Source organism: Cyrtonyx montezumae, unplaced genomic scaffold (assembly GCF_038088225.1).
Source record: "Cyrtonyx montezumae isolate F1298 unplaced genomic scaffold, pur_monq_1.0 scaffold_11, whole genome shotgun sequence".
In the NCBI taxonomy this organism is placed as follows: domain Eukaryota; kingdom Metazoa; phylum Chordata; class Aves; order Galliformes; family Odontophoridae; genus Cyrtonyx; species Cyrtonyx montezumae.
Genome location: NW_027071837.1, coordinates 15,481,711 through 15,494,304, shown reverse-complemented (window position 1 = coordinate 15,494,304; position 12,594 = coordinate 15,481,711). Strand labels below are relative to the sequence as shown.

Genomic DNA, 12,594 nt, shown 5'->3' with positions numbered 1-12,594 from the left:
CATAACGCCTTTGTATAGTCGTATTATTGCTTCAGAACTACTGTCGGCCTAGCAGCGTGAAGGGTCTGTGTCTCCCAGGACAAATGTATTCGTATGGTTGTGGTCCGTGTGTGTTTTTCTACTTCTAAAAAACAAGCTCCTTAGGGAGTGATGAGGACTCCCCTGAACCTCCTCTGGACTGAACAATCCCAGTTCTCTCAGGCGCTCCTCACAGGACTGTGCTCCAGACCCTTCACTGCCCTGTTGCCCTCCCATGGATGCACTGCAAGTCCTCGATGTCTTTCTTGTACTTAGGAACCCCAAACTCAGCACGGTACTCCAGGCATGTCATCGCCAGTGCCAAGGGTGCTTTATGCTAGCTTGCGGGCTTCAAATTAGGTATGAAGGTGAAGAATGCTGGGGTCGGGAGTGACAACAGTGGCTCAGCTGAAGCGCATCTGCAAGAAGCAGGAGGAGCAGAAGGCACTGTGCAGCGGGCTGTGCCCGTGCCCGACCGCTCTTTTGCAGAACTTTGCGCTAATATTCAACCAGAACGTCCCCTGGTGCAACTGGAGGACGTCATCTCCTGCCCTGCTGCCGTTACGTGGGAGGACGTGCAGACCCAGCAGGAGAAAGAGAGCAGAGGAGGCGCGTGAGCAGCACGGCTGAACAAGGACCTGCAGCTTAAACTTACAGAAAAGAGAGATGCACAGGAAGTGGAAGCAGGGTTGTGTAGCCTGGGAAGAATGCAGGGACGTTGTCTGCGTGTGTAGAGATGAGGTCAGAAAAGCCAAGGCACCGATGGAGCTGAACTCGGTGAGGGATGTGAAAAGCAACATGAAGTGTTTCTACAGCTACATAGGGTGGAAGAGACAGACCAAGGAGAGTGTTACCCCTCTGATAAATGAGGATGGAGGACTGGCTTCCTCTGACGTGCAAAAAGCTGAGCTGCTCAGTAAGAGCCCTCCCTCAGTCTTCACTGGTGATCAGGATCCCCGTGTCCGCCAGGCCCCTGCACCTCTCCGTGGCGTTGAGAGGAGTGGATTCCAAACCACTGTGACAGTGGAACAAGTCCGAAACCTCCTCACGAAACTGAATGTGAGAGTGGGGGAGGGGGTTGAGGGTGGGGGGGGTGGGAGGCGGGCAGATGGCATGCATCCCAGGGCTCTGAGAGATGGCCGATGTGGTTGCCAAGCCGCCCTCCATCATATTGGAAAAATGATGGCTGTCGGGTGAAATCCCCGCTGACTGGAAACAGGGAAGCATGACTCACATTTTTAAGAAAGGGAGAAAGGAGGACCTGGAGAACTACAGGCTGGTGAGCCGCACCTCTGTGCCTGGGAAGATCACGGAGCAGATCCTCCTGGTTACCATGTTAAGGCACATACGAGATGAAGAGGTGATCCGAGACAGCCAGCATGGCTCTACCAGGGGCGGATCTTGCCTGAGCAATCCGGTGGCCTTCTGTGATGGAGCGACGGCATCGGTGGACGGGGGAAGGAAGGGCGACGGATGTCACCTACCTGGACTTCAGCAAAGCCTTTGACATGGCCCCTCACCACATCCTTCTCTCTAAATTGGAGAGGTATGGATTTGAAGGATGAAGTGTTGGATGGATTAAGAACTGTTTGGCCGGTCACAGCCAAAGGGTTGTGGTCGACTGTTCCATGTCAGGGTGGAGGCCGGTCACGAGTGTTGTCCCCCAAGGGTCGGTCCTGGGACCGGTGCTTTTCAACATCTTCATCAGTGACAAAGACGACCGAATCAAGTGACCAAGCCGAGCAGTGCAGTCGATACACTGGAGGGAAGGGAAGCCATCCAGAGGGCCCTGAACAGGCTGGAGATGTGGGCCCGTGCGAACCCAACGAGGTTCAACTAGGCCAAGTGCAAGGTGTAGTACCTGGGCCGGGACAGTCCCAGGTATTCATACAGACTGAGGGAAGAACTTCTGGAGAGCAGCCCCGTGGAGAAGGACTTGGGAGTCCTGGTGGACAAGAAGCTGCGCGTGAGCCAGCAGCGTGCGCTTGCAGCCCGGAAGGCCATCCATATCCCAGGCTGCATTAGAGAAGGTGTGTCCAGCAGGGAGAGGGAAGGCCGTGTCCCTCTCTGCTCAGCTCTTGTGAGGCCCCACCTGGAGTACTGCATCCATGCCTGGGGCTCCCAGCACAAGAAGGACACAGAGCTCTTGGAACGGGTCCAGAGGCTGTGGTCCCACAGAGAGCCACAGAGGCCTGCTGAGGTAACTGTTCATCCCTCTGTCTCTGCCTCCTCCCTGCCGCGTGTGTAGGGTCACTCACTTGGCATCGCAGCACCTGTGCCTCTCTAGTAGTGATGCATATGCATCGTCGACCTCCCACGCCGGTCTTCTGCCAGAGAAAGGAGCGACTGACAAACACCCGCTGCCCCAGGACTAAACCTAATCCATGGCATCCCTCCCCCTCCACGCTATCCCAGTCCCAGCTTCCCAATGATGCCGAGGCCCATGTCAATGGCTGCAGAGGGCCAGGCCTGCTGCGGCAGTCAGTCCCTGGGCAGGCACAGCTCTTGTGCCCTCGCATCTCAAGGGCAGGCTGAAAGACACCAACACCAACCTGACTGGGATTCGGATCCCCAGGATGCGCGTGTCTGGGATAAATGTCTCCACATCTGTCAGTGGTTTATGGGCTGGTTCGTCCTGGTTATGTGACGACTGGGGCGGGGAGACCCACGCATCCGCGCCCCGGCAAAGTGGAAGGGGGAAAGGGGAAAAGGGAGATGGGGCTAAAAACAAAACAGCGGCAACGATATAAGGAGGAAAGATAATTGATTAAATAAGACATCAGAATGCAAAAGAACACAATATAATACAACAGGAACTGAAGCTAATAAATCAAATAAAAATGAGAGAGAGGGAGGGAAAGAGAGCGTCTGATAAATCGAATGCGTTATGCAAAACGCTGAAGGCATGGCGGTGAGGGAGCACCCGCTGCTGGGTCGATCTGAAAGGTAAAAGCGTCTGTGTCTCGTGACACGGGAACAGTTTGGATCTTTCCCTCCAAGCGGACAATGGAAAGAATTCAAAGCAGCGCAAATTCCTCTGGGGTACATAGTTGTTCTTCTCTTCTTGGACAGCTGTCCCCGGAGCTACCAGCGATCCGTGGAGCAAGAACTCTTCAACTCCCAGTGCACAGCATGATGTTGTGGTGTGGAATACCAAGAACATAAATTGTAAGACCGTGAGGACGTCTCTGCAGAGCGCTCATTTGAAGAGTCGCTGTGCACGTGGCCTGTCCCTGTAGCAGAAACACGAGCAGCGTGAGTGTGAGCGGGGGCCTGGTACTGCTGAGCGCCTGCCATGACCACGGGGTGAGGGGAGGCCACAGAGTACTTGCCTGCGGTCCGACTGCCTAGGTCCTGGCCCAGTGCACAGGCCAGGTTGTCAGAAGCATCAGTTCCGGCGCTGGCGTTGGGGCCGGCTGTTGTTGTGGGCTTGACGTGGTAGCTGGGAGCGACTTCGCCCCTGGTCTGGCCCTCGCTGCCTGAACTGGCTCCTGCATCCTCTTCGGATCCGGCTCCGGGACTCGTCAGCCCGCTGTTCAAGAGGGGAGTGGCTTCGAGTCCGTGCCCACCCTGGCTGCGTGCGCCGGCTTCTGTAAGCCACTGTGGAATCCCTCGAGGAGCACAGTGCTCCCCTTTGAGTGCAGCTGTGGGTGCCGCTCTTGGCACTTGGGGTTGTTGCTCTGCGCCCACTGCCACGGCGTGTTCGAGGCCGGCTCGGGGAATCTGGAGTATGGCACCGCAACGGATAGCGGCTTCGCGTTTGGGCCCGCTCTCCCCGTCTGGACCGGACGTTGTTGCCAGCTGCCCGGGAGGGCCTTGAGGACCGTGGTGTCCCCTGGCTGGCAAAGTCCGGGGCGCTGCTCTGAGGTGCGTTGGAACTGTGAGCTGGCTCTGATGGTGCCCAGCTGCTGGTGCTGGAGGTGCTGAGCTCCGGCGCCTCGGAGCCTTGGGATGACCGTTGGGTTGGCCCCAGTCCCTGCGTGCTGGCGGTGCTGGGGCCAGCGCTGTCCAAATGGCTGCTGGAGGCTGTGAAGGGGGGAGGCAGGAATGTGAATGGGATGGAACTCCAGCCCTGGGGTGGGACAGGCTCCCATCCCTCCTGGGCCAAAGAGACTTGAACAAGGCCGCCCTGAGCTCCCACTGCCAGGCCTCGCCTGGCCCCAGCCCAGCGATACGCGGCTGTTTGCCTCTTACCAGTGCCTTCTCCAGCACAGGTGTCGCACACCCACGTTGCTGTGCTACGACTCAAGTGGGAGCAGCGCCGATGGGTGCCTCGTGCAGCACAGGAGCTGCAGATGAGCAGCTCCCAGGGCCTGGGGAAACAGACAATTTGTGGCCGTGAGGACAAAGTGCCCTGAGACAGGGGGTGCCCGGCACAACTCTGGTGCGCACAGACTGCTCCCCCAGCCTGGGGGGTGAGGCTGTGATCCCAAGCAGAGACCCAGAGGGCTACTGAGGTAACTCACCCCACGGTCTCTGCCTGTTCTCTGCCGCGTGGGTAACGACACTCGCTGGCGTCGCAGCGACTGTGGCTCTCTGGTTCTGATTCGTATCCATATTCCTCGTCCCACGTTGGATATCTGCCGGAGAGAGGAGCGACGGTGGTGAACACCCACTGCCCCAGGACTGAACCTAATCTGTGGCATCCCTCCTCCCCCTCCACCCTGTCCATCCCCAGTCCCAGCATCCCAATGATGCCGAGGCCCGTGTTAATGGATACAAATGGCTGGGCCCGGCCTGCCGGGGCAGCCAGCCCCTGGGCAGGCACAGCTCTTGTGCCCTCCCATCTCGAGAGCAGGCTGAAAGACACTAACCTGGTTGGGATTCGAATCCCCATCCAGCGCATTGTTGCCGAAAAGCACTGTAGGTCTCTACAGTGTGGGCAGCTGAAGAAAAAAATCCCGGCGTTCATGGCCTGTCCCTGCAGCAGAAACACAAGCAGCGTGAGCGTGAGTGTGAGCGTGAGCTAGGCCTGGTGCTGCTGAGCGCCAGCCGTGCCCGCCGGGCGAGGGCAGGGCTCCTACCTGGATGCAGGCCCGGTGAAAGGCTCGTTCGCATACTGGGCACACCATGGTGCTGTATGATACGCAGTCCCCCACGGGGTCCGTGCAGATGATGCAGGTGTTGTCTGGCGCTGGCACTGCTTCTCCCTCCGTCTCCTGAAGTGGGCGGTGCTCTCTGCAGAAGGACCTGCAGGAAGGTGGGAAGGATTGGCAAAAGGTGAGAAGCGCTGCAAGGAGGAGGAGGGCAGAGGAACGGGAAGGAGCCTCAGGTCTTGGCTCTGGCTCTGGCAGGCTGCCGGGAGGTGTCACAGCGCGTCCCTCCCTTCCTTGTCTGGTGCCGATAGCAGGGGCTGGGGACTCACAGGCGAGGCCTGGCGGCCCTTACCTGAATTCATCGAAGTACTGGGTGACACATTCACCCTCCGAGGCGCAGGGCAGATGGAAGCTGCGGTCACAGCCTGCCTGTGCGCAGGTGATGGAGGCCCCCCTCTTGCCACAAACGAAGCAGTGCTGGAAAGAGCAGAGCAGAGCAGCCCCCATCAGCGGCAGGCTCAGGGCCTGCGCGGCAGGCCCCACTCCTCTGGGCAGGGCACAGGATGCAGGCGCGGCTGGGTGGCACTCTGCAGAGCTGCCTGCTGAACAGGGCTCGTCTGCGAGAGCGGGACTTCCTCCTGGAGCTGGCTGGAAAGGCTGGGATTGCTTTCCTTGGGCCAGGTTAAGCTCGCCGAGCCTGTCCTGGACAAAGCTCCCTGTTCCTGTCAGATCCTCACCGTCTTCTCTGCCTTCCAGATTATGTAGGTAATGTCAGGAACACTCGAAACTTTGTTTATGTTCTCTGCAGTTGCTTGTTCAACAAGTATGGTAGAAAATACCTGTATGAGAGAAGAACTTGGCCTTGTAAGGGAGGGAAGGAGAGAACCATTGGATGGAGGAAGGTGACAGGAGCCGTGAGGGAACTCACCACACAAAACTCATGCAGAATCCACCCGTTCAAGATCACTTTGTGCCCATGGATGTCTGGATCAACATCTCCCTGGGCACACAGCGCGCATTCTGCAGAGGAGAAAGCAAGAGCAGTGAGCGCCTTGCCAGTGGGGCCAGGTGCCCGCGAGGGCTCTCCCAGTGGCCTGCTGTGTGCTGTAGCTGAGGGGCAGGGCCAGAGGCCGTGGAGGGGAAGGGGCACTGCAGGGCCGAGGAGCAGAGGGGGACCCTGCCCGCGGCAGCCCCTGCCTGCCCTCATCTCCCCTCTCTGCCGCGGGCAGACACCCCCCCAGCAACCTTCTGCCTGGCGACGGCGGGGAGCTGTGTGCTGGGATGATTTACTTTCGTCTGGCTCCCATGAGCTCTCATTCTTCTCTGTCCCTGTGGACATGGTGCGCGTCGACGATGAGCACTTGCGGAGTCCCTGTCCCGGCAGCGCCAGGCTTTCTTCTCCGCACACTCCAGTGCCAAGCCTACGGGAGAAGCGGGACGAGGGTGAACTCGCAGCTCAGGCCTCCGAGCGCTGCGGCCCCCTCCTCCCAGGGCAGCCTCAGACATCCCTTTCCTCGCTGCGCTCTGCGCACCTCACCAGCTCGCACTGAGCTCAGCCTGAGCCCCGCAGCCTTTCTATGCGCCCCACCCTGCGCGTCACAGTGGCCGCTCCCTGCCACCCTTTGTGACACCATCACACCTCCCAGGAGCTGAGGTCAGGGCCCTGGGCACCCAAGCAAGATGGCGGCGGCTCTTGCATCCACCCTCAACCCACCGCAATGCTTGCAGGCCTGCGGCGCCATCAAAGTCCCAATCACGCCTTTATGTGTTTCTGTGACGTACTCGAGGCTTGCTTTGTTTGCTTGTTTGCTGCTGACTACCTCTCCTTACAACTAATGGCTCCAATGGTCACTGTGTCTCACCGCCCGCCCGCCCCCCTGCACCTGCCCGCTGCCCAGGTCCCTCGGTGCCGCGTCCCCACGGTGCTTGAACACCTCCAGGGACGGTGATTCCCCCAGCTCCCCGGGCAGCCTGTGCCAGTGCCCGACCGCTCTTTCAGCCAACACGTTCTTCCTCGTATCCAACGGGGACCTCCCCTGGCACAACCGGAGGCCGTTCCCTCTCGTCCCATCGCTGTTAGCTGGGCGAAGAGGCCGACCCCCACTTCGCTTCAACCTCCTGTCAGGGAGCATCAAGGACTGCTCTCATAGTGGAGAGCGCCCGCCGGGGGCCGGGGGGGGGACGGCGCGGGGAAAGGGAGGGGGGCGGGCGGCGGGCGGCACCCGCCGCAGCTGGGGCGATCCGCGGGAAGGGCCCGGCACGCGTCCAGAGTCGCAGCCGCCGCGCCGCCCGCCGGGAACCCCCCGCCGCCCCGGGCGCGGCCCCGGCGAGCGGGAACGGCCACGGGGGGACCGGAGAGGGGGGGCGGGGGCGGGCGGCGCCTCGTACAGCCGAGGCGCGCGCCCAGCCCCGCTTCGCGCCTCAGCCCGACCTGCTCTGTGCTTCTTCATGTCCAGAAGAGCTACCGGAAATGGTGGCAACAAAAACTGAGGGGAAATCACCGGGAGCAGGAGCTGATCAGCGTTTTTCTTTGCAAGTGCATCACGGGCTGTTTTCAGTCAAGTCCCTCTCGCTTGCTTGCAGAGTAGAAATAGCTTTTGTGCTGGGAAATGGAGAGCTTTCTTCTACCGTGATGTTCTTTAATAAACATGTCAACGGTTTACGGGCAGGTTCGGCCCGGTTCCGTGACGATTGGTGCGGGGGACCCACAGACCCACGCCCCAGGAAAGGGGAAGGGGGAAAGGGAAAAGGGAAAAGGGAGATGGGCCTAGGAACAAAACAGCGGCAACGATCTGAGGAGGAAAGCTAATTTACTAAATAAGATATCAGAAAGCAAAATAACACAATATAATACAATATAATTGGAATTAAAGCTAATAAATCAAATAAAATGAGCAAGAGAGAGAGTGTCCGATAAACCGAAGGCCTTACGCTAACGCTGAAGGCGGACGGCAGCGAGCACCCACTGCTGAGTCGATCCCAAAGGAAAGAGAGTGTCCCGTGACCGCAGATAGTTTTTATCTTTCCCTCTGAGCGTAAACACGTAAGAACGCAAAGCATCGCAAAGTCCTCTGGGGAATGGAGTTCTTCTTCTCTTCTGAGACAGGTATACCTGGAACTATCGATGATCCACGGAGCTGGAGCATTAACTCTTTAACTCTAAATGCACTACATGATGTTATGATGTGGAATACCAGTACCAAAAATCATAAAACCATGACATTCCACCCCTTATTCCACATCACTACATCATGTTTGGTATATATATGTATAGAAGAACAATGATTAACATGCATTAAGTACACACATAACACATATATGTATATACATGGAATTACCGACTGCACTCCCCCAACATCAAATTTCCTTGTGGTACACATTGAACATCCCCATTCTTCTGCATCACCCACCAAGTGGACCCAGGTCCCTGAGCAAAAACAGTTCCACGGAGAGGTTTGCCCTTTCCAGAAGCTGGAAGGACCCAAACTGCTTTTCCCAACATGTTCTTTACATGTACTACAGGGACCTTATCTCCCTCTACAGTAGGTAGAGATCTGGATTGGGCAGGACCATCACGATTGATGGATCCTCGAGTGTTAACCAACCAGGTGCCTTCTGCCAAATGCTTCTCCCAGTGCTTAAATGTTCCGCCACCCATTGCTTTCAATGTGGTTTTTAACAACCCATTGTACCTTTCAATTTTACCAGAAGCTGGTGCGTGATAGGGGATATGATAAATCCATTCAATACCATGATCTTTGGCCCAAGTATTTACAAGAGAATTTTTGAAATGAGTTCCATTATCGGACTCAATTCTTTCTGGAGTGCCATGTCGCCATAGGACTTGTTTCTCGAGCCCTAAGATGGTGTTTCGGGCAGTAGCATGGGGTACTGCATATGTTTCAAGCCACCCAGTGGTTGCTTCCACCATGGTGAGCACATAACGCTTATCACTGCGAGATCGTGGCAAGGTGATATAATCAACCTGCCACGCCTCCCCATATTTATACTTTTGCCATCTCCCTTCCCCCCAAAGAGGTTTCATTCTCTTAGCTTGTTTAATTGTGGCGCATGTATCACAGTCATGGATAACCTGTGCAATAGCATCCATAGTTAAGTCCACCCCTCGGTCTCTAGCCCATTTATATGTTGCATCTCTTCCTTGATGGCCAGAGGTCTCATGGGCCCATCGAGCTAAAAATAATTCACTCTTGTGTTGCCAGTCCAAGTCTGCTTGAGCCACCTTGACTTTGGCAGCTCGATCTACCTGATGGTTATTTTGTTGTTCCTCAGTTGCCCGGCTCTTAGGAACATGAGCATCTACATGGCGCACCTTTACAGCCATATTCTTTATTCGGGCAGCAATGTCTCTCCACAGTTCAGCAGCCCAAATAGGTTTACCCCTCCGTTGCCAACCATTTTGTTCCCATTGCTGTAACCACCCCCATAAAGCATTTGCCACCATCCATGAGTCAGTGTAAAGATAAAGCACTGGCCACCTCTCTCGTTCAGCAATATCTAAGGCCAGCTGGACAGCTTTTACCTCTGCAAATTGACTTGATTCTCCTTTTCCTTCAGTGGCCTCAGCAACTCGTCGTGTGGGGCTCCACACAGCAGATTTCCATCTGCGGTGCTTACCCACAATGCGACAGGATCCATCTGTGAACAGGGCATATCTCTTTTCATTGTCTGGTAGTTCATTATATGGTGGGGCCTCTTTGGCACGTGATACCTCCTCTGCTGGTGTTGTTCCAAACTTTTTACCTTCAGGCCAGTCCATGATCACTTCTAGGATTCCTGGATGACTGAGGTTCCCCATCCGAGCTCGCTGTGTAATCAGCGCAATCCACTTGCTCCAAGTGGCATCAGTAGCATGATGGGTGGAGGGAACCTTTCCCTTGAACATCCAGTTCAGCACTGGCAATCGAGGTGCCAGGAGGAGCTGCGTTTCAGTACCGATTACTTCGGAAGCAGCTCGAACCCCCTCGTACGCGGCTAAGATCTCCTTCTCAGTTGGAGTGTAGCGCTCCTCAGACCCCCTGTATGCCCGACTCCAGAATCCAAGGGGTCGGCCTCGGGTCTCTCCAGGAGCTCTTTGCCACAAACTCCAAGTGGGGCCTTCCTTTCCAGCAGCAGTGTAGAGGATGTTCTTTACATCCTGTCCCGTCCGCACTGGCCCCAGGGCCACGGCACGGGCTATCTCCTGCTTAATTTGCTCAAAAGCCTGCTGCTGCTCAGGGCCCCACACAAAATCATTCTTCTTCCGCGTCACCCGATAGAGAGGGCTCACAATGAGACTGTAGTTTGGAACATGCATTCTCCAAAAGCCCACTACACCCAAAAAAGCTTGGGTCTCCGTCTTACTAGTGGGTGGAGACATGGCAGTGATTTTGTTAATCACATCTGTAGGGATGTGACGACGTCCATCTTGCCACTTTATACCTAGGAACTGAATTTCCTGTGCAGGCCCTTTCACTTTGCTTCGCTTGATAGCAAAGCCAGCTTGCAGAAGGATCTGGATTATTCTCTCTCCTTTCTCAAAAACTTCTCCTGCTGTATTGCCCCACACAATGATATCATCAATGTATTGTAAGTGCTCAGGAGCACCGCCCTGTTCCAATGCAGTTTGGACCAACCCATGACAAATGGTTGGGCTGTGCTTCCACCCCTGGGGCAAACGGTTCCAGGTGTATTGAACGCCCCTCCGGGTGAAAGCAAACTGTGGCCTGCATTCTGTGGCCAATGGAATTGAGAAGAAAGCATTAGCAATGTCAATGGTGGCATACCACTTGGCTGCTTTTGACTCCAGTTCATACTGGAGTTGTAGCATGTCCGGCACAGCAGCACTCAGTGGGGGTGTGAGTTCATTCAGGCCACGGTAATCTACCGTCAGCCTCCATTCTCCACTGGCTTTACGCACCGGCCATATGGGGCTGTTAAAAGGTGAGTGAGTTTTGCTGATCACTCCCTGGTTCTCTAGCTGTCGAATCAGGTTATGAATGGGGAGCAAGGAATCCCTGTTGGTGCGGTACTGCCGTCTGTGCACCGTTTTTGTAGCAATCGGTACCTGTTGCTCCTCCACTTGGAGCAACCCCACAACAGACGGATCTTCTGATAGGCCAGGCAAAGCAGACAGCTGCTTAACGTTGTCTGCGTCCACAGCAGCTATTCCAAAGGCCCATCGATACCCTTTGGGATCCTTAAAATATCCCCTTTTGAGGTAATCAATACCAAGTATACATGGAGCCCCTGGGCCAGTCACAATAGAATGTTTTTGCCAGTCTTTACCAGTGAGGCTTATTTCAGCCTCCAACATGGTTAACTCTTGGGAACCCCCAGTCACCCCAGAAATATAGATTAAGTCTGTCCCTTGGTGACTCGAGGGCATTAGAGTGCACTGTGCACCAGTGTCCACCACTGCCTTATATTTCTGTGGTTCTGATGTGCCAGGCCATCGAATCCACACAGTCCAATACACTCTATTATTCCTTTCCCCCACCTGGCTGGGGGGCAGGGGCTATTGTGGCTGGTAGGTACCTCGCTCAGTTCTGAAGGAGTACCGTTCAGACAGGAGGGTGTCTCGCTCAAACTGGAGGGTGTCTCTTTCAGGTTGGAGGGCGCCTCTCTCGGTCTGGAGGGCTTCTTGTTGAGACTGGAGGGTGTCTTTCTCAGTCTGGAGGGCATCTCTCTCGGATTGGAGGGCGTCCACGCTGGATTGGATAGCTTCTTGTTGAGACTGGAGGGTATCTCTCTCAGTCTGGAGGGCGTCTCTCTCAGATTGGAGGGTGTCTCTCTCAGTCTGGAGGGTGTTTTTCTCGGTCTGGAGGGCGTCTCGATTGGACTGGAGAGTCTGATTGTCAGTTAAAAGACTCTCTTTCTGGATCAGGAGACTGTCCCTTTCGGCTCGGAGACTCTCTCGCTCTATTTCAGAAACTCTATGCCTCTCTGAGATAGTATTGAATAAGGCCCGGTAAGCATAAGCCAGACCCCAAATAATTTGGGCCTCCTCAGATCTGTTTGAGCCGCAACATCCCTGTCTCAAATATCTGCTTAAGTTCTCAGGATCTTGCAGGTGTTCAGGAGAAAAGTTCCATGACACCGGTGATGCCCATTTCTCTAAAGTCTCTCCTAAGTCCCTCCAAACTCCCTGCCAGTCAGTATTCTCTGGCTCTGGGGAGGGTTTTCTCAAAATATTATAAATACAAATACTGAGTAAAAGTACATTCAGGGAGACTGATACCACAGTCATAACAAGCATTGGATGGGCATTCAGAAAACGCATAATGAATTCAAAGGAGAGGCCAGGAGTCTGTTTAAAAATCACAAGTTCCATAGAGTTAGCAACTCCATCTGGAGTTACTCCCTCTGGAACCGAATGCCACATCATATACAAAAGCCAGGAAGGTATTTCCATCAGTGTTTTTAGTTTATCATACAGAGACCAAGCTCCATGGATCAGACTGGCAAACTTAATTAAGTCCCAGTACGTTCTGAGCATTACAAGGGAAAAACCGATGAAATGCAGTCCCTTTAAGACCAG

At 55.3% G+C, this 12,594-nt stretch overlaps 1 protein-coding gene across 1 annotated transcript; it reads right to left on the bottom strand.

Annotated features, from left to right (window-relative positions):
- Window positions 1-3,406: 3,406 nt before the first annotated feature.
- LOC136044501 (PHD finger protein 7-like) lies at window positions 3,407-6,468 on the bottom strand. Its single transcript, XM_065729826.1, has 9 exons — window positions 6,345-6,468; window positions 5,983-6,074; window positions 5,792-5,893; window positions 5,407-5,531; window positions 5,043-5,208; window positions 4,833-4,939; window positions 4,485-4,598; window positions 4,213-4,331; window positions 3,407-4,044 (listed from the first exon to the last, which is right to left on the bottom strand). Exons 1-9 carry the CDS (start codon window positions 6,391-6,393, stop codon window positions 3,407-3,409), a joined length of 1,512 nt encoding a protein of 503 aa, XP_065585898.1. The 5' UTR covers window positions 6,394-6,468.
- Between the last annotated feature and the right edge of the window lie 6,126 nt (window positions 6,469-12,594).

Excerpts from the sequence above, each read along its gene's own strand:
- LOC136044501 (XM_065729826.1), bottom strand. The coding sequence starts at position 6,393 with ATGTCCACAGGGACAGAGAAGAATGAGAGCTCATGGGAGCCAGACGAA. Across the intron at positions 5,894-5,982 it reads TTCTGCATGAGTTTTGTGTG|GTATTTTCTACCATACTTGT; the intron begins GTGAGTTCCCTC and ends TCTCTCATACAG. Across the intron at positions 5,209-5,406 it reads CAGTACTTCGATGAATTCAG|GTCCTTCTGCAGAGAGCACC; the intron begins GTAAGGGCCGCC and ends ACCTTCCTGCAG.